The 27,377-nt window shown below is 35.1% G+C and overlaps 1 protein-coding gene across 3 annotated transcripts in view; it reads right to left on the reverse strand.

Annotated features, from left to right (window-relative positions):
- The window catches only part of LOC132696070 (maternal protein pumilio-like), a 217,072-nt gene that overhangs the window by 150,808 nt on the left and 38,887 nt on the right, over positions 1-27,377 (reverse strand). For all 3 annotated transcript variants that reach the window (XM_060660635.1, XM_060660634.1, XM_060660636.1), the window contains 2 exons: positions 19,493-19,607; positions 2,803-3,160 (listed from right to left, as the gene is read on the reverse strand). In XM_060660635.1, the coding sequence (XP_060516618.1) occupies positions 2,803-3,160; positions 19,493-19,607 (473 nt within the window). The remainder of the gene's footprint in view (positions 1-2,802; positions 3,161-19,492; positions 19,608-27,377) is intronic.

Genomic DNA, 27,377 nt, shown 5'->3' on the forward strand with positions numbered 1-27,377 from the left:
AAAGGATTATTATGCTAATACAGTGACCAAAATCACATCCCATAGCAACCGAAGTTGCAGAAATTTCATCAAATTGCACATTGCGAAATATTCGATGTAAGTAGTAAGTAGGTTGCACATCACACATGATTGGTTTCATGACGATTCTATTTTTTTTTTTTGATAAATTTGATTATTATCAATCATAGCTCTAAAAACAAGTGTCGAAGGATAGTTGTGGGACACGTGTTTACAAGCTTATAATTGTGTTTCTGTCTATTTTATGGCATTTGCATTTTATCAAAAAGATAAAGCAACGGATCCCGTAACAATGAACTAATTTTTTTTACTTAAAAATAATTTGACGAGTTAATCACCACCATCCATGGGTTTGACATTATCAAATTGCAGTTACATGACAAAGGGTGGAAAATAAACAAATAATAACTAAAAATAAATGCGTCATTTTTTAAGTCTCTGTCAAATAACTGTCTTTTCCGTCTCTCCAACTGTATGCATAGAAATTTTGAAGAAAAACTACTGTTCGAAAATTGCTTCAATTTTGATAATTACTGGCTATAAACGCTTAACTGTGGCAAGTGAATGAGAAGAACATTTCATAAATTAAGAAAAGCCTTCACTCTAGCTTGCGCTGATGCATTATATTATTACGGTCAAAATCCGCGTTTAAATGGACGGACCCCACATTAAAAAATAATGCATTCTGTTTAAATAGCAACGACTTTTTTAAGTTTACAAAAAAAAAAGTGGAATAATTACAATTCAGAGCATAGTTGGCACTCACGTTAAATTTAATTAAGGGACAAAAATAGTACGATACGGACTATTAATAACTGTATATGTATCTGTCACTTTATACCATGAAAAAAAAAATAGCTCGTACATCACCGCTGACGCTAATTTCTCGTTATTAATATCAATTTTCCCTTTCTGAGAAACAAATAGCGCATGACAACAAAAAAATGCCTTGCCGCCGTGACGCGTAACTTAAAAAGATCCTTTTTTTTATCTGAAAGCTCGCTCCGTCCCCGTCGTGATTAATCACATTTCTTGAAGACAAATCATAACGCTTTTATATTTGCCTCACTTTTTATTTGGGATAAAGGAGTAGCAATCTGCGAAACGACACGAAAAAAAAGTAAGCAAAAGCTAATTAATAAAATAAATATTCTTTACGATTATCTTGACAAACAACAATTGTCGATTTAATAACAGGTAAACAACGGCATTTCGTAAAATGCGGAAGTCGGTCGTAGCAAATTAGATCAACAGGCTTCACCTTGATATTTTTTTTTAAGAAACTGAACAAGCCCCCGGTACAAAGGCCTGGTGATGAAGTATTGACACGACAGCGTGCAATTGCCGCATTTAACCTACACTCTTAACAGGCGCTACCTACTTCCACTTCGTCGGACGCCTCGGTTAAAAGGAATGGTAAATACCATTCGGATCGGAGACTAATGTCCGTAAACTTTGCTAATATATCCCACACACCCACTATAATATGGTCTCCGGCATACAAAAATGTACATAAATAAGACAGTTTTACTTGAAATGTCGTATTTAATAATGCAAAACAGGTGACAAGAAATAATAGTTTCAATTTAACATTCTTACAGGCACTCTAGAATTTTTATTCAAAGTGCAGTACGATAATCGTGTACTGGGCCGGCAAAATTTTTTTCTTACCAAATTTTATTTTGTTTATGCTTTATAGTTTGCTCTCAACTCTATAACAATGTTGTTTCGAGTTGTTTCGATTCATCGAAAGTGACAATTAAGAAACAGGTGATCTTACTGATTACTAGTGAAACTAGGAGAACGGGTTAAGCAACGTATTAGACTATGTTGTATAAGCTACTTAAGGGACCACAGAACTGAAGACCACTAGTAAATTTGTGGAACAAATTTTATAGTGAGTTAAATAGACAATGAAGTGTCAAAATCAATCAAATTATTCGGTTCACCAGAAATAGTATTCATTATACGGGGTGTCCACAGTAATATCCAATAACCTAGGAACGTACAGGGGAAGCAATAATACTTTATTGGCCCTTAGGATCTGGGAAACTAACAACTCGTTTATAATGTTTAAAAATTTAAATTGGCTCCGGAATTATCCGAGAGAAACTGAAATCTGAAGAATGTAATAAAAATTATTGTCCTTGTGATTTTAAAAACCAAGAACAATTTTTTTAAGATACCTTCTCAATATTTTTTTGTTTCTGTTCTACTAGAAACTGTTAAACTAGAAAAGCCTCTGTGATGGGATCAGTCCTGACAACACTGATTGATTGTACGAACTTGTACCATAAAATCACGAAGCCTTACCGGTAACACTATACTAGTTTGCAGTCTCAACTACATCCCAACTTGAAGACATTCTGGGGTCGCGTTTCGGTCACCAAAAAGCATGATTAGCAGATGGTATGAACTGATGATATCATAATACTAACATGGTTAACAAAATATTCCAGTCCAGAAGCTATACAAATTGTGGTTTAGTTGCGGCAGCTAACTAATATTGCATCGATTGTCCACAACGGGCTACAGTCTTAGGATACTTACCAGCAACACATCATCGTCATTTTATTAAAATGAATGAGATAATTTTGAAGCTAATAGCAGTTCCTTCTTCCTGGTACGCTCTTAAGAAGTTACTAGGTTACTAGGTTAAAATGTATAAGATATTTTTTAAGCCAAAAGCAGTTCCATTTTCCTGGTACGCTCTTAAGAAGTTACTAGGTTTTCAGGGGTCGAAGATAGTAGGAAAAAAGTTTTCCAAAAACATCAAAAACTTACTTGAATCCCTTGTCGTCTTCTTGCCCATTGACTTGTTGCAACTGCGGTTGTCCGTTTACACCGACCACCCCGTCGGAAACGTCTTTGGGGCTTTGCTGAGGCTTCCCGCTTTGGTCTTTCGTATCTTTGTCGTCGTTCAAATGTAGCGCGCGCATTCGCGGTTCCAGTCCATCGGTGCCGCTGCCTCCGACTTTGAGAGTCGGGGAGCTACCCAAAACGTACTCCACCATTTTGACCCCCAAACCACCAGGTCCGTCCGAACCTCGGGGCGACAATATGCCGCCCGTGTCACCACCCGCGCCCGCGAAACCGCCACCCCTCCTACCCATTGCCAGCGGGGCCGAAACTGCATGTTCACCTATGAAGAAAAGAAAATATCAACACTGAAAAATATCCAAAGTTATTAAATAATTTTGTTTCAATTTATAGATCACATATGGGAATTCTTCCACTATACATATTTTGAAAAACTTTACGGGGTAATTAAATGTATGGGAAAAGTGAAAGACCTTGAAGAAGAGCCATTCCATCAAAATCAATATTTTTAGAAAAATTAGTTTGTCAGTTTCATTTTCATGGACAATTTTCTCAAAACACATTTTCTTTACGATATACGCAAAAGCAAAGGATCAGGACAATTAAATGAAATATCATAGAGAATACTTGGAGTTAACTAACTACAAGTTAAAAACGAATTTAAATATAAATTGTAATTAGATAACTAAACTTTATTTAACTTTAAAAACTGGAGCTTATAAAAAATCGCCAGTGGCAAAAAAAAAGGATTTGGGTGTGGCATTCAGTAGGTCAGTTATAGAAAAAAATGATTAAAATCAATATGTCGATAAATAGAACAGATCCTTTTTTTTTTTCATAAAATTTGGTACTTATTTGTTAATTTCGTTAATTTTTGAACTAAATATATAATTATTTTTTATTTTTAACATTGCTATGAAAATAATTTTATTTATTAAGTAATTTTATATAAATTAAAATTAGTTACAATCTATTATAATAAAGCACATATTAAGTGTGTATGTGAACTTCATTAATTAAATATATTGTAATGATTGGCTATTTAATTGATATGAAATTTTGTTGATCAGGCCGATTGATGTACCCTAAATGTGGTGTGGTATTTAAAAATTTTAAAATTTAAAAATTTTCAAATGTTTATTTTCTAAATTTTGGTTTTTTAAAATTTACCAAACCTAATTTCATTTAATTTATTTACAGTTGCAGTTACACTTTCGCCGATATACACATTTGATCCAAATCATTATGGCAAAACTTGTAGAACCCTGAAGGTCGTGTGTACAGGAAAGTGATGATACTAAATACTATTAATTTAAAAAAAAGGAATACAGAAATATAATATATGTTTAAATTAGACCCAAGAGTAAGATAAATACGAAGTTTGCTGGATATTTATTGTAAGTATTCTAATATCACTCCGGGTCTGAGGAACCTTATCTTATCGCGCATTAAACAGTTCCATTTTAATTTTGGGAATCCCGTACGATAATTCGCAACATTCAGTGCAAACAGCGTATTTTTTAAATTAATTATCCAAGAAATCTTACCGACACCATAAGATTTATTATGTGACCAATTTTCCGATGCCATCTGAAATTTTTAAGTCGATATTATTATTTTCCCACTCGCTGTTTAATATTATGTTGATTTACATAATATTTTATGAGGTGAGAATTTGAATAGAATGTCATTTTGTAAGACACGGTTTTGAAGAGACTTGTGTTCCCAAAGATCCCAAAACTGTTAATTTTATAGAGTTCTAATTTGAAGGGAATGATGTTACATCATGTTTTCAAAATTTTAAAATATTTTGAACTATTTTATACGAATTTCACTCTGAACAGACAATTGTAACTTTTGGAAAATCGATGAAATCGAATTCTTGAACAAACTTTTATTCTTGATGATTTTTTGAAAATGTGCAGGTACTAGAAAATGGGTTCCGCTTTTAATGAAAATTAACCATGACCACGTTACAGTTGTCATGATATTATTGCACGTATGGAAAGCAACGACTTTTTTAAGTTTTTACAAATACATGTAAGGAATGTTTGGGATATTCCGTGTTATCTATGTCTTAAATTTTCAGTTATCGACATCAGATTTGGCAGGGTGGTAAAAGTCCATACCCACATGTAAACTGTAGAAGGTGAATGCAATCTGGGCGAAGTATCTTTTTTAATAAATTTAAAAATGTTTGAGGTTATTTTGTTATTTTTACCAAATCGGCAAAATTCTAGAACCAGACAACGCAGGAGATCCTAGACGTACTTTTCAGACACTTTATCAAGGTGCACGCACTTCCACTTATTCTGCGATAGTTCTATAGTCATTCGCAAGAACACGGTACAAAAACAACGAGTTCTTGAAATAGAAGGAGCCGCAGAGCGACTTTATGGACTACATAGCACACAGCGCGGAAGCAGTCGCCCCACCCAGCGACGAGATTGCGAAAGTAACAATATGTTAGAAGTGTCATAATATATTATTATTTAAAGGACTCAATAACCAATATGGAAAAAACTGACTAATAAATTTAAATATTAATAAAATAAAGGAAAACAAGAATGTTCTAGAAAAAGCGTAAACTTTGATAAACTTGATAAATCTGCAGCCTGTCAGATAGTTTAAATATCTGAACAAGAGCATAATAATATTGACAGTTTAACTTTTCAAAATCGCGTTAACCGAAATATATTCTAATTGCAACCGATACGACCATCTCGTAGCTTCTTTTGCGAATTCGAAAGAGAGGTAGGAATATCGAAAACAGTTTTGACTATTTCCAATTTTAAAAGAAATAAAGTAAAAATTAGACAAAATTTAATAGGCAGTAGAAAATGTTTTGCCTAATGCTTGCAGAAAAGTAAGCTTCGCAGTTGTGAGGTGAATAATTATTTCCTGCTACCTCTAACACTGATATTTTGACGTTTGTCAATTCAAGTTTTATAAGCTACACTTTAGTGAATTTGTTTAGACACGAGCGGAGCAAGTATTTAGTAAACGAGCGTCCAAAGAAACCTGTCGGTTACTGTATGCTTTTTCTACGAACGGCACGAATAGATTCATTGAATGATGTAATGAATGTAGGTAGAGTTGTCATGACTGACAAGCAAATGTTATAAATTACCTAGTACCTAAAGTATCAGAAGCAGTTTTAAATTGAGCGCAAGTTTTAAAATGGCACCTTGCGAAGGCCAGATCAGTGGATAATTGGATATTTTAGAGAGGAGAGTAAAAAATTAAAAGATAACGTTCTGGTGGAATTTGCATACATGATATGAATCTATCGTTGCCATTGCTTAATTATGACTTGAGCGTATTTTTATCCGCACTCAAACTATGCCATTAATTTGCTTTATCAAAACGAAATGTTCGAAATGATACAGTTGGTCGATTTAGCTCGAGATTGTTATTACCAATAAGAGATTTACATACACAGAGAAAAAGGAACTTCAATAACGGAGCTCGTACATCTGCATGGAATCTATACCTGTAACATTAAGCATTCTTTATTTAATCTCTTCTATGTAACAGTTTCGTTATCTTAATCTCTGGCGGGTGTGCAAACTCGGCAGCCGTAACGGCTTTGTCGCGTTTGGTCTCCAAATCGGAATACGCGATAAACGTTGAAACGCTTTCTATATATCGCGTCCAAAACGACCGACTGTACGACACATTCGGACACGTAGGACCGTAACAATGGGCATTTAAATGGCAGAAGAATAGTGGAAGACGGCAGAGAAAAAAATTCGGACAGAATGTCGTCTAGCATCGTCCACGGTTCACGAAACACTTTATCATTGCTACTTAGCTAACCAGCGTATCTGCTATGAATTACTAAAAATGACGGGATTTCCCCGGATGTTTTTGAACTCTATCTACACTAGTGATGGGGCTGGTCAATTGACCACTTCTTAATTGACGAGTAAAGAAATGTTTTACATAATATCTTGCAATTGTAGAGTGTTATATATCATTATTTCTCAAGCTGTATCCGACTACAAATCCCAATAATATCGACTCCATTCGGTGCCCAGAATGACGCGACGGCCACGTAACGCACAATGTAAATAAATATAAATTTCATAGCATTTTTGAAATTATTTCGGACAATTGATCATAAACAATTTGACCGGTCAATGCCACAACTCTAATTTACACCCATAAAAAAAAACCATAAACATCAAAGTTGGTTCTGAGCGTTTTAATTTTCATTGAAGAATTATTGTGCCTTTAAAAGGATTATCCTATTCATTGTAGAAATACAGGTCCAAAATGTTGTTCCTTTTTTTTAATATACTAAGAGAAAATTTTGATTTAATGTGATTGCATGGGTAACCAGACATGTTAAGAAAGAACAAACCTACACAAAGTTATCCACAGTAGATAGGTCAGACCTTTGTGGAAAGGGAAATGTGGGACCGTTCTCAAAAAAAAAATAGCAACAATAATAATAATAACAATAATATTTTAAACAGGACTCCACGCTTGCATGCTATTGCATTTCTCCACTAACGCTTTCTGTTCATCTGCGTATGGATCCCTATACCTGGCTTCGGTTTGTGTTCAAAACAAAGTTCCAATAAAATATATAACTGCCGTACCATGCCATTTAAAAAAATGTACTGGTAGTTTTCAGAAGAAACGAGAACATTGAAACATTTTAGGTCCATAGATAGTGGTTGCTTATGTAAAAAGTCCTACGTCTCGTTTTCAATGAACCTGTCCATCTGCCGTCCCTGATGAAGATCCGCAATAGAATTGCATTCGGAAATACCATACCAACATCAAGTTATCAAAATTTGATTTTACTAAAATTTTTTAACATTCTTGACTGAAATTGAAACATATTTTCACTTCATCTACGGTTTCCATTTGAATATTTCTGTAGAGAGCATCAATACGAAATTGGGTTTATTTACCGAAACGACGTGCCGAAATTAGTGGAGGTGCACCACCCATGGAAAACCACCCAATTCTGATTAGCTTTTATAGTATACCCGTGACTAGTGTTGGGGCTGGTCAATTGACCACTTCTTATTAGACTAGTCAAACGCGATCAAAATGCTTGAAATAACATCTTGCAATTGTAGAGTGTTATCTATCATTATTTAATAATCATATGTATTTTACAATAAATTATTATCCGTTTGTGATGTATAAATTACCTATAGCCCTCTTCAACAATACTCGAATACGATACTGATAAACAAAACTTTAGTTCACAGCAACGGCCCCGGGAAGAAAATCAAACAAAGAACGAATCACGTTTCTAGCTTGCAGAAACTGGGATGGTACGTAATAGGGTTGTGGCATTGACCTGTCAAATTTTATTTTGTCAATTGGGCAGTGAATTGACCGAAATAATTTTAAAAATACAACGTAATCTACATTTATTTACACTATTTATAATTTTCAAATTAACAGAGAAATAAATTGTTATGCAAATCGATGAATTAAAACCACTATTCAGAGAAAAAAAGTCTAATACTTTTTTCCTTTTCTGATAAGAGCGAGAAATCATAATCAGCATACAAATTAGATGCTTAACATAAAAAAAATCTAATTCCAAATCGATTTTACATTACGAAGTTTAAAGGGTGAAAACATATAAGTCAGTCACACTGTTTAACTGATATAGGAACATTCGACGTAACATGTGATGTTTTCGAAATTGCCTGGTATATCGAAGCTAACTCGCCAAGAATAACATGTACCAGATGGTCCCAATTAAGTGATCACTGTTGGTAACTGTTCTTTGTTATTAGAGATACGAACTCGGTCAAATTGGCAAAGCAGTAGAATTTTTCGTCCTGATTAAAATGATGAATGCACAAAAAAAATTTTATGCTATTTCTAAAAAAAATATAAAACAAACAAATTTGTTAATGAAACACCCTGACTATTTATAACTCAAACATTTGCAAATCTTCCATGCATCATAAAAGTGCTTGCACAATACTACTAATATATGAAATAAAACTCGGTCTTAAAACGCAGACTAGATTAAAAGACATCGCCATTTTGTTCAATAACATTTCTTTAAGTTTCCTCAAATGTTAATATTACGAAAGGCACGAGAGTCACCCTGCTTGGTATCACTATTGACGATAGATTGAAATGGTCTGTCTGTTCATATTGACTCCCTCTGTAAATCGTTGTAATCCGCACTGTTTAAGCTGCGAGCGTTTGAGCAATCTCTCAATACTCAAGTTACGAGAAGTGTGCATTTCGATTTATTTCACTCTAAAAAGCAATATGGGGGTCACCATATGGGGTGGGGATCTAATTATGCAGTCAGAGTGTATCATTTAAAAAAAAAAAAGCTCTCCGGCTTCTTCTTAGTTTGGACTATAGAAAACCCTGGAGAACAGCCTAATCGAGATTCACTCTAATAAATCAAGTTTTTTCTGTTCAATCTAACATTCATTCCTATGCAACGCGGAATGTACACCAGTTAATTCCCCGATAACGTCTAAATAAATCAATTATAAATTCTTCAAACCTGAACTTAATTTTCTACCTGTTCCTCCAACTGGTTAGATAATATAGTTATTTTTTATTTTGCGCCAATATTCCCTAGGGACTTTTATGTTCAATGGTAAATTTGTATACACTACACTTAAAAATGTACAGAAGGAATTTTTTAAAATTCGATTTTCCGATTGATTTGGGAAGAAGATATTCGATTGTTTTACTGCATTTTTAAACAATATAAACAATAGTTTACAAATTTAAGGAACTTCGTATCTCTAATAACAAAAAAGTTAGCAATAAAGCGCACTTAATTTGGTACACTGTGTACATATAGCCGCGAATTTATTCTCCGATGGCGGTGATGCTAACGGTAAACAAACGTGGCCGTTCGGAAGTATTTTATAATGTCTACATGTTACCTTTGAACCTTTGACCAGCTCATTCTATTTACATAAGCGACAAAGCATTATTCGTGACTCTGTCATCCGTATACGATGAAATCCATTATTATCGTATTTAAAGTGTAATTTGGAAGCCGGAATTTTGTGGAAGGCAGGAACCGATAACTTAAAGGGCATTTTTACAGTGGGCTTTCGAACTAACAAATTACACACAAATTGCAGTTGTAAAGCTGGTTTGTCCGCTAGTTGCAAATGTATTGCTAAAGTGTGCTTTAGGTGCTTTGTTTTGTGTTTGGATTGGAAACCGGTAAGCTGTTTCTTTAATGTAGAACTAGCCGATGAATACATAAAGGCACTGAATCGCGAACGATACCAAACGAAGTATGTTTTTAAGCAACTAACCAAAACAACGCGGTCAGTCTAAATTTTACTTTAATTTACTAAAAAGTTTCTGTCCGCCAGAGTACTCATTGAATTACAAAATCGCTAATACTAAGCAAATCGTTCTTTTTTTAAAAAAAAAATCTGAACATTAAATTTTATGCGCGAAATATAACGCGAGCCTGAGGGTCCGGGTGTGGTCCGCCGCCCGAGACCAATTTCCCGATTGTCGCCCGTCTAGCGTCTGGCGAATCAAATGGGCGTGCCGGGCGTCGGCACCGTCGTCCTGGCAACGACGCCGCGGCGGTGCTTGTTGCCCGGACGACTCCCGGATTCAATTTGCCGCCGAGGATCCAGAGGTGGCGGGGATTACGTTTTCCAGATTAACTGCGCCACCTCTTACGGGGAAAAAAACGGTAAAAGGAAAGTAACTTCTTACCGATGGATAATACAGTCGAACCCACCACGAATAATTGCAATAATTCGAATTTCCCGGTATTTTCGCAAGTTTTGTGTTGTTGTGCTTAAATTTTAAACTGCATGTTGTGAAATTAAGATCGGTGCATTAAAAAAATATATATTTTCCAGTTTTTCTCGGATTTCAATTATCAGATCGAGTTCTATCAACTTTTATTTGGGTATGATTTTTTAAGATGATTCAGATGGCTTGAATAGAGCAGTTGCGAATGAAGTTGCAAAAGAAACCACCGACATGTAATTTTCAATAGGCACCTTATAGGCGACAAAAATTGTTTATAATAAGGTTTCAGTCATTTTGTTATTTTACTTATTTACTCTCTAAATAAGGTCAGAAAAAGGAACACCAACGCAACTTTGCCCCATTTAATACAAACACTTTATATTTGTTAAGTGTTGCGATTTGTGAATTAATTTAACTTAAATTCAGACTCTTAGCACCATCTCTAAATGGGAAGCTTAACTTTGCAGCGTAAACCGCGCCGCTTGCGGCAGTGTCGGTCAGATCAGTGGCGCGCGCAACGCTGTCTTTCTGTGTCATACAGGGTTCTTTAGACCATTTGTATTAGTTTAGTGACCAAGCAATAGTTGGCGCTTCCCATAAAGTGACGTTGCCCCCCAACGACGTCATATCCGGCAAGAAAACATAACAACACGATTCCGAGCACGCTAGAAATGAGTAGTAATGTTTTAGTTGTACACTATAATAATTAACAAATAATCCCTTTAATAATATTGAATTTCAAAATTTTGCAAATGACAGGGATTTGAAAATAATAAGTTCTAGTCCAAGACAACCAAAGTCCAATGGACTCCCTGAAAAGGCAGTAGGAATTTGTGTAGGATTGTTGAAAAAGTGTCAAGAATCAAATACTGATATTTATAAAGGCTTACTAGAGTATAGAAAGACCCCTCTTGCTAATACAAATATATCTCCCACAGAACTTATGTTAAAAAGACTTGATCGTTAAAAACTAATAACAATATAACGAAACAAATACAAGTTGTGAGCAAACAATATTATGATCGAAACTCTAAATTGCGTGCTGACTTTCAAAAAGGAAATAATGTTATAATTTAAAAGGAGAAGGAAAGGTGTTGGGTTCCAGGAGAAGTGGCAGGGAAATGTAGTACTCCACGTTCCTACTTAGAGATAGTTTTGGCAAAATACTAAGAAGAAGTTCGTATTTTCTTAAACGTTCTCCGAATCCACTTCCTCCGATATTGCAAAGACCATTTGATATGGATGTTGAAAATAGTTTAGAACCCAGTTCCTCGAACACCAATCTTGACAAGAAAGACTCTAGCTCAACTTATAACAAAACAGATAATTCGGTTATGAACCTTCAACCTTTAATGACACGTTCGGGTAGAGTTGTTACAAAACCTGTAAGATATAGAAATTAAGAATTATTTAAACTTGTGTTTAAGAATTTATTTGAATTATTTGTAATTATTGTAAAAACGGGAGATGTGTCATACAGGGTTCTTTAGACCATTTGAATTAGTTTTGTGACCAAGTAATAGATGGCGCTTCCCATGAAGTGACGTTGCCCCAAAACGACGTCACATCCCACAAGAAAACATAGCAACACGATGTTTTAGTTGTTGTACACTACAATTAATAAATAATAGTTCAATAATATGTGTACTTTACTGCTACGAACATAAAATAAAACACTTTCAACTGACTGAAGCGTCTGGCCCGTCCGTGATTTTGCTTTCGCATTTTTATTAACAATGCTTTCGTTTGCTTTCTCCCAAATTTTGATTATTATTGAATTTGATGTGCCTGCAAAAAACGTCTCACAATTGAGTAATAATTCCACTTCACGAGTCACGATTACGGACTGGCTAGGAGTTAGTTCCACTGACCACTATCGATCCATATTTCGTCGAAACAAGTTTAAACAACTTTTGATTTATGGTTTTTTACTGTTACTAATCGTCACTAACATTCAAAAGTTAAGTTGTACTTTTGTATTTTGTGAAGTATGGAGATCCCAATGGTAAGAAACGGACCCGTTTCACCCTGTATAGTGTTCGGTTGTAAGGTCCGATTTATTAGTAAAGTGATATCATGAACTGCTGCGCCTTGTTTATCTCTTGTAAACTCTGTTCTTTCCTCACTGCTGCATTCACTTGCATAAACTAGCTCTATATTACATTACACAAACCGTAAACAACAATAAGCGACACCCGATAGACAGAGTGAGAGAGAGAGAGGGTGAGTGAGGGGGGGGGGGAGAGGGGGGGGGGAAGGGGGGTGGGAGGGAGGGAGAGAGAGAGAGAGAGAAATAATAATCGTTCGAGAAGCGATGATGTCACTGTACTCTTTTCTAATTCTTTCTATATCTAATTTACTTACCAACCATGGCGTATTATAACGTAACAGTAACGCAATAAAGTAACAGAGTCTGCGATCATAAAAACTGAATTCTGGTTACCGAAAATAACCACGTACATCAATCGCAGTCCAATTAGAAAGAGTGGTAGCGAAAACAAATACTAAAAAGGGACAAAAAAAAACGCTGACCCCAATATTGCAAATTGCTTGTTTAAAATTTCATCGTGACGTACCCCGTGGGCGGCTGTAAATTTCTGTGTAAATCACAATATAAATAAATAAAAAAAAAACATCGACCCATCCCAGATAAAAATGAAAAATTTGCGTATTGCAACACTACAATATTTTATTTGCTAAACAGAATACGGAATTCCAATCTCACAGTAAACACTTAGGGCAATTTGAACGCTACTTGAAACGATTTAAAATGGAACGTTGTTTGGTAAATGTTTTTAAAAAGTAAAAAGAGTTAGAAGCAAGAAATCTAACCTGTATAGATGTTACTTAAAATTAGTCGCTATACAGCTTATCCCGGAAGAGAAGATGAACAAATTTTGAATAATTTAGGAATTTCTCGCCGTACCTATTTTTTTTAATTTTGAGTGCAAAATAATTCAAAAACCACAGGAGATGAGTAAAAATATTTTTCTACTCCCATTTGTAAAACACCTAATTACACACCGATCTGGCGTACGGAAAGCATCACTTTACCACGTCAGTTTCGTTTCCCATGACTCCGAGCCACTTCGGACATTTCCGGGATTTTACCGCACGGGTTTGGAAGCAATTGGATGTTTTCGGAGATATTTCCCACGCCTTAAATTTTGAAGTTTGTCAATTCTGACGGTCATGTTAGCGAAGCTATTCGTGTTGTTTTGCGAAAATGTACCCAATAATTAACGGTCGTAGAAAAAGTATAGCTTGCAACCCGTTCGATAAACCTTTTAAGTCACTCGTTTATTAAACACTCGCTCCGCTGAGCTCCGCTCGTGTCAAATAAGCTCATGAGTCAAATGCCGTTTGCCGCACTTGCGTAATATACTATTTGCAGAATGTTTAAAAATATAATTTAATAAAACAAACTACTATTAATTCCAATAATTAACATTTGTTATAGCATAATTCAAGCATATGGTAAATAGATAAAATTGTATTTATTAAAAAAGCTTATGCTTGCTTTTTACAAAACTTCTGGATTCCTCCTGCGTCGGTTTTTGCTAATTCGAAATTGCTGACGTTTCGTCAATTATCCTGTTGGCTTCTTCAGAGCTTGACTGAAACTGTCAGTTTCAGTCAAGCTCTGAAGGAGCCAACAGGATGCTTGGCGAAACGTTAGCAATTTCGACTAAGCAAAAACCGACGCAGGACGAATCAAGAAGTTTTGTAAAAAGCATTGCAGTAGCCTGTGGAAGTTTCTTTGAAAAATTAACAAGCTTATGCTTATAAGGGGTGTGTACGGTTTTTATAGTACTGTTAAACTACCAAAATCTTTTATCAAAATGCCCGTCTTTGCTGTACAAGGATCGTATTGATCATGATTTTTAGAAATTTATAAGATTTTGTTATCCTAATATAAAATCTATTTTATACTTATAGCTGTTAATAGCCTTATAATAGCATATAATACAAGTTTGGTAAATAAAAACTTTTAATTACTCCGTACTTTGAAATTCTGACGTTCACAAACATACCAAAAAACTAATGGTGGTAAAAAAAGTATAGTCTGCAACACGTTGACAAACTTCATGTCACTCCTTTTCCTACTCTAAAATAACCACTGCACTGCACTGATCAGGAACAGATTTGGGAGCGATCGATATTTTCAACACTGATGGTGTCTTGTCGTTGGTCAAATTTGATGGTACTGAAGTATAGTATGCAACACGTGTATAAACTTTTTCAGAGACTCGCTCGGCTCGTAACTCACCGTGACTAAAATGTCCTCTACTCCTCCTCTACATACTATTATGCAACACGAGTGTTTGCTGATTGAAGTGTAACCATCAGAACTTACTAACATCGAAATACAACCAATGTTCTAAATCTACCGAAAACGGCCGATCACTCCCAAACCCGTGACTAAAGTTCCCAAAACACTCGAAGTGGCTATAGCGAGAGTGCTAATAAATCTGATTTTGCCCTCGCCTGACTAGGGCATAGTTGGATAAAATAGTGAGCACTTTTTACCCGCATAAAGTGAGACAGGGATAATCATAAAACTTTGCACATTAACAGAATGCCGAAAATACGCAGACATTTTTTTATTCATTCCAATAAAAGTGCCTTGAACAAACGAAAACGATACCCAGTGTTCCGGAACGATCGATTTTAATTCAGCGACGAAGCGCGAACGAAAGTGTTCCTTTTAACGAATGCGAAAACGATGAAGGCTACAAATTAATTTTGTCTCGGGCACGACACGTCTGTTTACCCTAAACGGGAGTCGAGTTTTCAACTGAAATTTCCTCTCGCCCGGAGGAATTATCCGCGGCATCGAATTAACTCACTAAAAGCTTTACCCGCTTAAATAAAAAGGATTTCGCCTTCTTGGGCTTGACGTTATAATACATACCCCACGCCCGTGATTAACGAAGCGTGCGTAGGGTATATGAGTAAAAGGTTTGGTCGTTACAAAATTTACTTAGTTTACTGTTCTACACATTACATAACTCTTTCATTATTATCGGGGAGTTCAGTAGTTGCACACTATGCGTAGGCTACAACGAAATGCAGAACAGTATGAGATTTGAACTAAAACCAATGAAACTCCAATTCAAATTAGATCCGAAAATCGGTAATAATATGCAGCCAATGACTGTTGCTACATTTCAAATTTATTATTATACCCATACAAACAATCGTAAGACTCTAGGTTAGAAACTAGCGAAATAAGTAAAATGAATAGCGCGTGAAACATCTTTTGTAATCAGTTGCATTACAGCACTCACAAAGATTACTGCGATTACTGCCGACTAAAGCAACTGATGAAAACAAAATGGCAAGTCCTTGTACTTCTGGATTACTCTAAATCCTTCGATAATTTAAATCATAAACTTCGGAACAGCTTTTGACAAAAGCTTACGTTTTTATCAAAAGAACGGCCAGTTTTTGTGAGTAAGCTCTGCCCTCAAGGGAGCTTAAGGGCCTCTTCAACCACAACTACATGTTTCCAAAACAAGAAAATAACAACACTGCTCTGTGAAACTTTGCGCCTTTGCCTTAGATTAATTATTACAAAAATATTCAGCATGTCTAAAACAAGTTGACTCGCACAAAATTGCAAATACATGGTGGAAGAAAACAGAGTAAAACATACTCCTATGGGCCAGATGTTGACAATAAATAAATGTATGAGTATAATAGGTAAACACTCAGCTACCCCCATTCAGCTACGTGCAGGTCAGAAATTCACGATTTTAGAGGTTGTTTCTACCCGTCCCAAGCTCCTTTTATAGGGATGTTTAAATAATCTCTTTCGTATCTTTTTTTTCTACCCCCTTCTGTAAAATACCTAATTACAGACCATTCCAGCGTGCGGACCACGTCACATTCGTTTCCCATGGATCCGTGCCGCTTCGGACATTTCCGGGATATTACAATCGCATGTTTTTGGAGATATTTCCCAAGTCTTGAATTTTGACGTTTATCAATTCTGACGGTCATGTCAGTGAATATATTCGTGATGTTTTACGAAAATGTACCCAAAACTAAAGGTCGTAGGAAAAGTATAGTATGCAACACGTTTTTAAGTCCTTGCTACTGAACGTATTTGTAAACAAGAACCTATTGTAGTGTTAGTAGACAAAATAATAAGGCCGCTGAAACAGTTTTTTCTACTCCCTTCTGTAAAATACCTAATTATCCACCGATCTAACGTCCGGGAAGCGTCACTTTACCACGTGAGTTTCGTGTCGCAGGGATCCGAGCCCCTTCGGACATTTCCGCGATATTACTGCACGGGTTTGGGAGCAATCGGATGTTTTCGGAGATTTTACCCCACGGCTTGAATTTTGACGTTTGTCAATTCTGACGGTCATGTCAGTGAACAATCTTTCCTTTTCTAGGGTCGGATTTAATACTGATTGACTTTTTTTTACATTTTCAAATTAGATGGAAAAATAGAAGCCGTTTTAACATTGTGAAATGAAAATCTCCCACTTATAAATCGCATTTCTTTTTACAAATTAAAAAATATATATACTGTTATCATTTACATTATTTCTTACTCAATTATTAAAATAGTAGGAAAACGCCAACCTTCGTTTAAATTGTGACCAGCATTCCCAGATATTTGGTTTACAGTGTGTAACCACTCTCCTTGTAGGCATATGAAACAAAAATAAATAAATAAAAGTACATCATTTAGCAAAAAAAACTTATTTTCCCAATTCAATTTAATGGCAAAACTGAGGAAGCAAGTTTTAGACAAAATTTACTCATTTTTTAATAAATATTATTCTGAGCATTTAAATAAACATACGCTTCACACTAAAAATAAGCAAGTTAAGCTAGGTGCCTCTTGAATTTGACACGTAGGCAAAAATTTAAATACAGTGTTTTATGTAGTTCTGGGATTCAAAATACTTTTATAAGAAACTTTTATTAATATACATGCATGGTGAGCATTTTCATACTTTAAGTTAAAAGTGGTTTAATAAGTTTAAAGGTGGTTTGTTTAATCGGCTTTTAGCAAGGGCATGTAATTGCATGAGCGCTAAAGTAATTCGAAAAAATAATTGAAATCTACGTGGTAGTATTATAACGTGAATATAGAACATAAATTTGGGGATGAGGGTGACTATAACCGTCTCGGACTATTAGAAAATGCCGAATTTTCCCGAATCTCGTATAGATTATTCCTGATTCAATTCCCGTTACGATGGACAAGCACGACATGTTCCGTGGTTTTGCCGCGTGAGCTCGAATTTCGAAATAATAACCCGAAATGGGAAAAGATATACGGCCGATTTGGCACCGGGTTCGTGTGTTACTTCCTCGAACTAATAACGCGGAACAGTTTCCTGTTGCTCAGCCTTATTACGTATTCCCAGGAAATCTAATTCGAGGTCAGACGTAATCCTCTTACTCCGTTTTCCAATCCCGACAAAGACCAATGTTGAGGGCGCCGTAATTAACTGTTTAAAGTCGTTTTTCCGAGAATTGCAATTATATCCCTATAAAAAAACGCCTTAATTTGTGCATAGTTTCATATTTAAAGGTGCCGTTTTATATTTGTTACTCGAAGAGACACATGTTTCAAAAACTAATTTTATCCAGTGGGGGTCCCGATTAATTTCAATTTTGTAAGAAGAAATATATCATCTAGAGTGTCCTATTTTGGTTGCTAAGTTTTAATCAATCTTTAAAATACAATTTATAAAAATCGACACGCCGGAAGACCGCTTACTCGGTTACATTTTTTCAGGCGTCCGTTACTGTATGGTTTGCATTTGCGTTCTTCTTTAAATTAGTTCTCTTGCTTTGCTTTGCTTTAAATGCTTTCTTAGTTCTTGTCAGTACTGTCGGTGTCTTTAACTTCCAAGCTGGCATAGAATTCTTTTAAACTACCATTTCTTGTAACTGCCTAACCCTTTTAGACTTATAGTTTTTGGTATTTTTTTTCTTTAAACTGACCACTATCATCAGGTTATATCTCAATCCGCCGAAAATGTTTTTTCTACCCCTTCCCTAAAATAACTAAATACGAACGGAGCAAGTGTGCGCAAAATGTCACTTCGAAACTTTCGGATACTATTTGAGAAAAAACATATAACTCTGAAACAGTAAGAGGTTTTTACACATCGGCACTAGTTTTCGTCATTTTTTACGTAATCTTCCGTTGCCACAAAATGTATTGTATTAAAAACTGGGATCCAAAAACCGAAAACAAATACACATTATGTATATCGATAGTTGTAGCGATATTTTCGATGCACTATCAAAGTTGCAAATAATCCAGAAGTCTCTTAATTTTAATTTAGTATATATTTTATATATGGGTATAAAAAACTAAAAAAAAATATTAAATATTACACGAGTTTGGAGAGAGTTAATAATTAGAACTTTTCCGTGTTTTTTTGGGAAATTATTTGTTAGATTACGGTATCATCTACCGAGAATTAAAAAAAAATAGCTTCAGATAAAACCTTGTTTTTGTGATGCATAAGAACCGCCAACGTGTGAGGGTAGGGCGCCACTGATTTTTTTTATTCACTTTTTTAAAAGGAAGTAAACTATTTTGATATTCTTGACTCGAAATGGAAAAATACACTGTATTTTAGGGGAATAAGAAAATTTTGTTTGTGTCATATTGGGTTTCACAAAAAAGTGGCTAACACACACACACACACACACACACACACACACACACACAACCGCGCAAAAATTTTATTTAACAATAATACCGGCTAACCAATTCCGAGAGAAACGCAATAGAGAAAACTGAAACAAATTAAGCTTCTAAGGGGAAAACCAAGAAATCTCAAATACGACTTTATCTGACCCTTACCAGTTTATTTTTTAATTACTCAACACTTCGTATGTAACACTAAATTTTGGGGTCACTTACCGGGTGCCGCCCACGTAGGATCCCGCCAGACGCCTTCATGATTCAAATGGTTCAAGGCGAGCGACTTCGCGTCCTTCGCTTCGATGCCCCATAGTTTCTTGGCTGATGGGGCAATCTGCAAAGAAAAATGCGTTAAAATCTTATCGATGCAGCTTAACCTACATACATTTTTAAATCCCACACACACACTGCTTTATGACGGTAACAATAAACGGGGTTCGCGAAAAAATTGAATATTTGACCAACGAAAAGCAAATCGCACATTTACTTAACCAAAAACGCAAAGCATTAGTAACTCGCACATAGTAAAAAGAACGTCCTTTACAAATCGCCTATTTGATATTGCGTCTTAAAAAAATAAAGAACAAATAATTGAAACCCCCTTTGTACCAAATATACTAGAGCTATTATTCATGCTCTATACCTGTTCGAACACTTGTTAAAACAAAACAAAAAAATACGGAGCAACAGCAAACGCATAGTTATTAAAATTTTTGCTGCCCAGAGATTTTAGCATATTATGTGCTTTTGGGCCTGCTTATAAAAGTAATAAATAAAATATCCTTCGAATAATCTGTTTCTGTGTTTAATTATATTTTCTTTCACGTATTACTTTTTCATATTACCTAATGTTTATTTCAAAGTATTATTAGGTTATAAGCGCGGAAGGTCCTTCTTATTTGTAAGATGAAGATTAGGTTTGGATATTAAATTTAATGAAGTTCATGGGAAATCCTGACACACCAGGTAGTTCACAATGGAAAAAGTAAACACGAACGAATGCAATTTCCAATTGATCTCAAGGGAATCAAAGTAAAAAAACATACTCTCTACGAAACAAAAACCCCCATCCCTTATAAACTCTATGCTTCCTATAATACCATACATAATGAGAAAATGTTTTTTGTATTTTCTCGATTTGGTTTTTATGTAAATTTGTAATGGGAGATCCAAGTGATTTTACTAATGCAATAATTATAATTGGATTTTGGTTTCAATTCCAATTTCAATTATTTTATTTTATCAATCATCTATTCCATTCTCCCCGTATTTTAGCAACAAACAAAATTTTGTTTCGTATCGGCAATTTCCAAACTATCAACAACAAATATCTAATTTTAATTTTCAAATTTAACGCGCTATGCTATATCTATTGAATTCATCTAAATATGGTTAAATCGAATTATTTTGACTAAAAAAAAGGCAGTTTAATGTCCCATTCTCTAAAAAAAAAACAAAATTAAAAATATCACGTCGAATCCTTGTAATTCTTCAGGCTATTTATTGGAAGGACATGTCTAGGACCGTGAATACTTGAACGAAATTGAATTATCCACATTCTCAGAAACGTGACGGGCTTGATATCGGATTCGAGAGGCATCCGTTTAGTTTTTTAGCTGACGATGCAGCTTTTTAAAAGTAGCAGACGTTATAACAATAGCACTTTTATTTTCTCGGGCGACCGATAATTAAAAATATCGGTTTGCGTTTTGCCAGCTAGCGAAGTCGTTTTATTATATCGAACGAATTGAAATTACTATCTGACTTGGCGATGTGTGTTACCGCGCACAGAAAAAAAAAAACAAATATTCCGTTTTCATCCAAAATTATGCTCGTGTAAAATATTGAGAATTATTTAAAAAAAAACTACGAAATAGACGACACAGAAGTGAAACATATCTGCTATCTCATTAATGAATACCGGTTAAGGAAGGAATCCACTACTGTTGTGGAAGCATCCCTGCACATACCTAGTTGCGAGGTTACATCTTAGTTTATCAGTATTTCTAGTGTTACGGGATTAATGAGTTACCTTGAAACAAAACCTATACGGGAATAAATAATATGCAGGTGGAGGATTCAAAATTTACGAACTAAAGAGTTGTAAAAAATTGAAAAATTGGAGGGAGGATACTGCAAAATAAAATGTATTGTCATGATTTGTTATTATTGGACAAATCTCAATTCAATTCATAATGATTACATGGTCATTTTTCTTTTCAGAGCAGGTAAAACCATCATGGTACGAGAAAGTCCATGCAGAAGACAAGACATCCATATCGAACTTTTAGACAACAAGATAAGACAACAGTTCAGCATCACTCTCCTATATCAACGATAGCAAATAGCAAAAAACATTTTTCGAAAAAGGGTTAAGAGAGGCATTTCTAAGGGATTATCCCATTAATTAATTTAAAAATCCTCGAATAATGTGCGCATCAGGTTGTAATACTATACAGCTGCCACTTTGAATCAATTTCCACAATTTATTGGAGGCATCATCCCATATTATTGCTATTGATATGTATGATCATTGATGTATAAAATGCATAATGCATTTTTGTTTTACGGAGACATTTAACACTATCAATTTATTCAGGACTAATGGGAACGTGTAGCAAAGTGCAATTCAGGATCAGATAAGTAGAAAATTCAAAACCTGATGAGACTTAAACTTATTGTTACAACACCGTATTAAAGGCAAATTACAGAGATGAATTTTACGTAAAAGTCCAGGTAAGTTGCAATAGTACTATATTGTTTGATGAATTGATTTATTACACTATTTAATATATGCATCTTTTTTTAAATCGCATACAAAAATAGGAAAGTATAATTAAACTGAGTGCCAAAATGAAAATAAAAATTCACTTTAATCCATCAATTTTTTAACTGAAGTTGTTGGTGAAATAAATACTGCTTTTCGAGACGGAACAGCAGATTAAAGACAGGATACCTAGCAGATCAAAATTTACATTTTCATCGAAATTTTACTAGCCACTTAGTAGATGTACCTAGAGTCACAAGAAGCCAAAATGCTCAAATAATTTATCGAAATTATTAAGTAGCAACGCAGAATACGGAGCAACTTGGAAGAACTTTTTAATTGCCTTCCTTAAAACTTTACAGGCACTTTTGAAAGTTTCATTCATGTAATCTTAATGCTCTGTACAGGCACCTCAACAGACAGATAACGTTTTGACTTCTCGAAAACGAAAGTTTATTTAAGATGAAAACCGAATTTTCTATTTGTGAAATTACGTGACTAAACACGTAAAATGAAAATGTTGAGATGGCTGATAGTTCCTGGTTGATCTATTTTTATATAATAACTGTAGACCACTAGAATACTATCACTCATAACATCTCGCATAACAAGACATTCAACAAACACGCCAAGCAGCAAATGACCAAGAATCCACCCCAAAACGGCATCTACCGGACTTCGTTCAAATACTCGGGATATAAATACATGCCAGATAGAAGATCAACACAATGAAGCAGAAAAATATTTCTTCGTCTCTTAGGATTTACGTACCATTTTGTTCCTAATTTTCAAAGTAATTCAACGGCACATTCAGATGAACTTCCGCTAATCAAAATGCTTTTTGCGTAACCGACTTTATGAAGAACGAATTGATCGAACGCAATCTATTTACCAAACAGTTTTCTAGAAACGTAGTTGCTATACAAATATACAGATATTTTTTACAATATTTACAAAACGAACCGCTATCGTGACGAGACTATTGCCGACTGACGTACACTACTTACATCCTTCGCAGGGGACCTTAAAAGCAAAATGATTTGGGGACTGTAAAGGTCGACCGGCTGGCTAAACCTATAGGGATAGCCGCATTATTGTGAATAACAGACGGGAAAGGGGTGCTCTGATAATTGCACGAGGACAGGGCCGCATCAAAAATAATTATTTTAACTAGTAAACAAAATTAGCCGTTTACAAATATATCATACATTATATTTTAAAAACGGAACTTAGACATCAAAAACGGCGAAAAAGCAATCACTAACGAAATAAATGTTTGCTGGAAATATATAGGTCCTGCTATAGTATATACTGCCAAATAAAATGGGATTTTAAATAATGAGACAAGATCCATTGTGTTGCTGAACCTGTTTGGTAACAAAGAAAGGCTTGAACATTTAGTCGATCTTCTTTATCATATGGGCACCGACAAAGTGAATGAATTTATTTGCTTGCAAAGAACGCATAACTCAAAATAGTATAATATGTAACAAGTGTGGTAAATGGCATTCGAGTCTTTGAATGATTTAAAAAGTTTACCGATCTTGTTGCATACTATACTTTTTCTACGATCATTAGTTTTTGTAAAACAACACGAAGACATTCCTTGACATGACAAACGTAAAAATTCAAGCCGTAAACCAAATATCTGATAATGCTGGTCACAATTTAAACGAAGGTTCGCGTTTTCCTTCTAGTTTAAAAGGGGAGTAAGAAAAAGTGTAAATGATAACAGTAATAATTTTTTTTTAAAAATGCAATTGCAATGCAGAAAAGATTTTCATTTCACAATGCTAAAATGGCATTTACATTTTCATCTAATCAGCAAATGAAAAAAAAAATCAACCAGCATCATAATACATTTCATTTGACCCTTGGAGAGCAACATTGCATAAAAAAGGAAAGAATGTTCACTGACATGACCGTCAAAATTCAAGCTGAGCGGTAAAATCCCCGAAAACATTCTGTTGCTCCCAAACCTGTGCGGTAATATCCCAGAAATGTCCGAAGGGGCTCGGAGCGGTGGGCAACCAAACTGACGGGATAAAATGATACTTTCCGCACGCTAGGTCGATGTATCATTAGGTATTTTACAGAAGGGAGTAGAGAAAAGACATTTTTGGCAATTTTCTTTTCGAAAATTTAAAATTTTTGTATATTATTAAATCGTAGCTAGTGCCCCAGATTCTATTCGGAAAATTTTCGGCGAAATATTCAACAGTCGAAAATGCTTCGTCATGGGGTCACAGTTTTGGTTAGTTTAGGACTACGCTTGTGACCAGAATAAGCATTGGTCGTATTTTTCGACCAAAATTGATGGTTGATTCACATACATCAGAAAATGTAGGTAAAATAGTAAAAACCAACTTTTTAAGTATCACCTCGTTAAAATTTACAAAAAAAAAATGCATTGGTTCCCTGATCACACTGTATATTGTAAATTAGACAAATTTAAGAAAAAATAAATATAAAAATATTCAAATATCTTTTTAAGTTTTAGAAATTTTACGTCTCTAAAAACAGTCCACAACCGTTTCGAGTGTTCAACCGTTTAGTCTGTTTATACTGACTATCTTGAAGTCAACGTAAGAGTCAAATTTCAAAATCGAGAAAGGTAAATTTAATTGATGTTTCCCGATAGACGAACAAGTACTTAAAAAAAAAGTCCAATTATAAATGGATTAGGATCCGATATGACCTACTTTAATTGTCGGTGATATCTGAGACCTGACCTTAGCCAACTGGAAATTAATTAAGACTCGAAATTTTTATCTTTGCGACCTCCCGACATGTTTATTTGTGCGCATCCTCCGCGTTTGGGTCGAGGTCGATGATAATGTGTTACACTTTCCAGCAGACTTAAAATGTCGACAGTAATTTTTCATTATCTGAAAGAACATTCCGCAACAAAGATAAAGAATTTTGAAAGCGATTTAACGCACATTTAGAGTCTAATGGTCTACGACGCGGGATATACTACAGAGGGAAGATGCAAAACACCGCCAACTGACAGCACGATTGCAACAAGCTCATGGAGCCACCAGCGCGAGCTTTAATGCTGTTAAGTAGGCAAAGTAAACCGCTAATTTTTGTTTTACCTTTGGACTTAATAAATTAACGAGAGCAATATCGTGTTGACACTAATAATGCAACAAATTATTTTTTGGAATATAAACTAATAAACTTAGTAACATTAGCGTCAAATCCGAAATCCTTTTTAAAGTGTTAGGTAAATAAAATAATATAAAGTAATCTAAGACCGCTGAAGAAGAGACGCGCATTGCAAACGCATATGATTACCGGCGGCCCATTTTACCATGATGTCTGAAAATTTTTTACTTATCAGAGGAGACGTCCAATGCTTGAACGCCAAATTCAGAGATGTTCTTTTTTCTTGACCATCGGCTTCGACTCATTTTATGAATGCCCTGCCTTCTTCAGATATAATTATTACATTATATTATTACGTTATTTAATAATAATAATACGTATTTTATAATAAATTATTATGGGTTTGTGATGTCCAATTTACCTATAACCCACTTCAAGAAATATTCGAATAAGATACTTAGCGATTCGGAGAATCACAATAAAAATATGCACTTCATTTAGTTCCCAGAATGGTAATAACCCCACTTCTAAATAAATCGGCGATATTTCTTAGTTCTATGGCGCAAAATAACAAAAACATAAAAAACGTCTCGGTTATAAAGCTAAGTCGGCAGCTATGCTTATGGGTGCGAAAAGTAAATTGGTTCCCGTTTTAGAGTCGCTATTCTCAAATTACTTCATCACGAAAATGTTGCCTGATTAAAATTCAGTTCCCACTAGGATCAACTATAACTCCTAATGTCCTAAGATAATGACAATGACAAGAAATACATAATTACACCGCACATTTTCAAATTATTAAGGTGAATGTCGATCCCAATATAGAAATTCCATCGGTCACCCTCGGCGTAACAAAAAAATCAGGCCTCTTCGATCTATCCATCCACCTACATCTTATTGGCTCCTGATAACCGTGCAGCAGAATCTCGCTCGAGGTCATGACCCCGCGGGTCTTTGGCCTAGACCTCGCGCTACTACCATTAGGTAGGTGTGCGGTCCGCTGCCGCGGCTCTGCGGTACGGTCGATGCGCAATTATACCGGGGGATGTATGTGTCACCGCCCCCATACCGCCCGTTGGAATGCCTTATGTTGAAATTTAACGATGCCACGCTACCTATTTTTAGTTCACGTAAATTATCGTAACTGTATGTACATGTTATGTAAACCACTGTTCGATAGCGCTCCAAATATTATATGTCTTGGGGCACTAACTTTTCTTAGATAATATACGATACGAAATACGAAATGATGAAAGCAAATCGTGTACAATTGATTAAGAATGCATATCTAAAACGTAACCTGTGGTAATTACCTAGAGTTTTATTTCTTTAATTGTTTAAATGAGACAATTCAGAGACTTATCAATTTTTGCTTTTACATAATTTACTTATGTTATTGTTATTATGTTATTACGATTAACAGTTTGTCTTATTTTGGGAATTGTCACTACAAGCTAATAAAAAAAATCCCAAATGGAAACCCTTAAATTCAATAATCTTTTCTACTTCTGTTTGTAAAATACCTTATTACACACCGATCTAGCGTGCGGGAAGCGTCACTTTACCACGTTAGTTTCGTTTCCCATAGATCCGAGCCACTTCGAACAATTCCGGAATTTTACCGTATGGATTTGGGAGCAATCCGATGTTTTCATTGATATTTCCCACGCCTTGAATTTTGACGATTGTCAATTCTGACAGTCATGTCTGTGAACGTATTCGTATTGGTTTGCGAAAATATACCTAAAAACTGGCGGTCGTAGAAAAAGTATAGTATGCAACACGTTCGGTAAACTTTTCATTCGTTTATTAAACACTCGCTCCGCTCGTAAATCAAATGCCGTTTACAACACTTGTTGCGCAATATACTATTACCTTGTTTTTCATTAAAAATAAAAAGTACTGAATAAAATCGCCCTTTCTTAAATGTTTGATGACGCCATAGTATATTATGCAACAAGTGCGGTAAACGGCATTTGACTCACGAGTTTTTTTGACACGAGCGGAGCGAGTGTTTAATAAACGAGTGAGTTAAAAAGTTTACCTAACGTGTTGCATACTATACTTTTTCTACGACCGTTAGTTTTTGAGTACATACAAAAACGTCAAAATTCAAAGCGTGGGAAATATCTCCGAAAACATCCGATTGCTCCCAAACCCGTGCTGTAAAATCCCGGAAATGTCCGAAGTGACTCGGACTCGTGGGAAACGAAACTGACGTGGTAA

The sequence above is a fragment of the Cylas formicarius genome, unplaced genomic scaffold (assembly GCF_029955315.1).
Source record: "Cylas formicarius isolate icCylForm1 unplaced genomic scaffold, icCylForm1.1 PGA_scaffold_1__22_contigs__length_36826433, whole genome shotgun sequence".
Classification (NCBI taxonomy): Eukaryota; Metazoa; Arthropoda; class Insecta; order Coleoptera; family Brentidae; genus Cylas; species Cylas formicarius.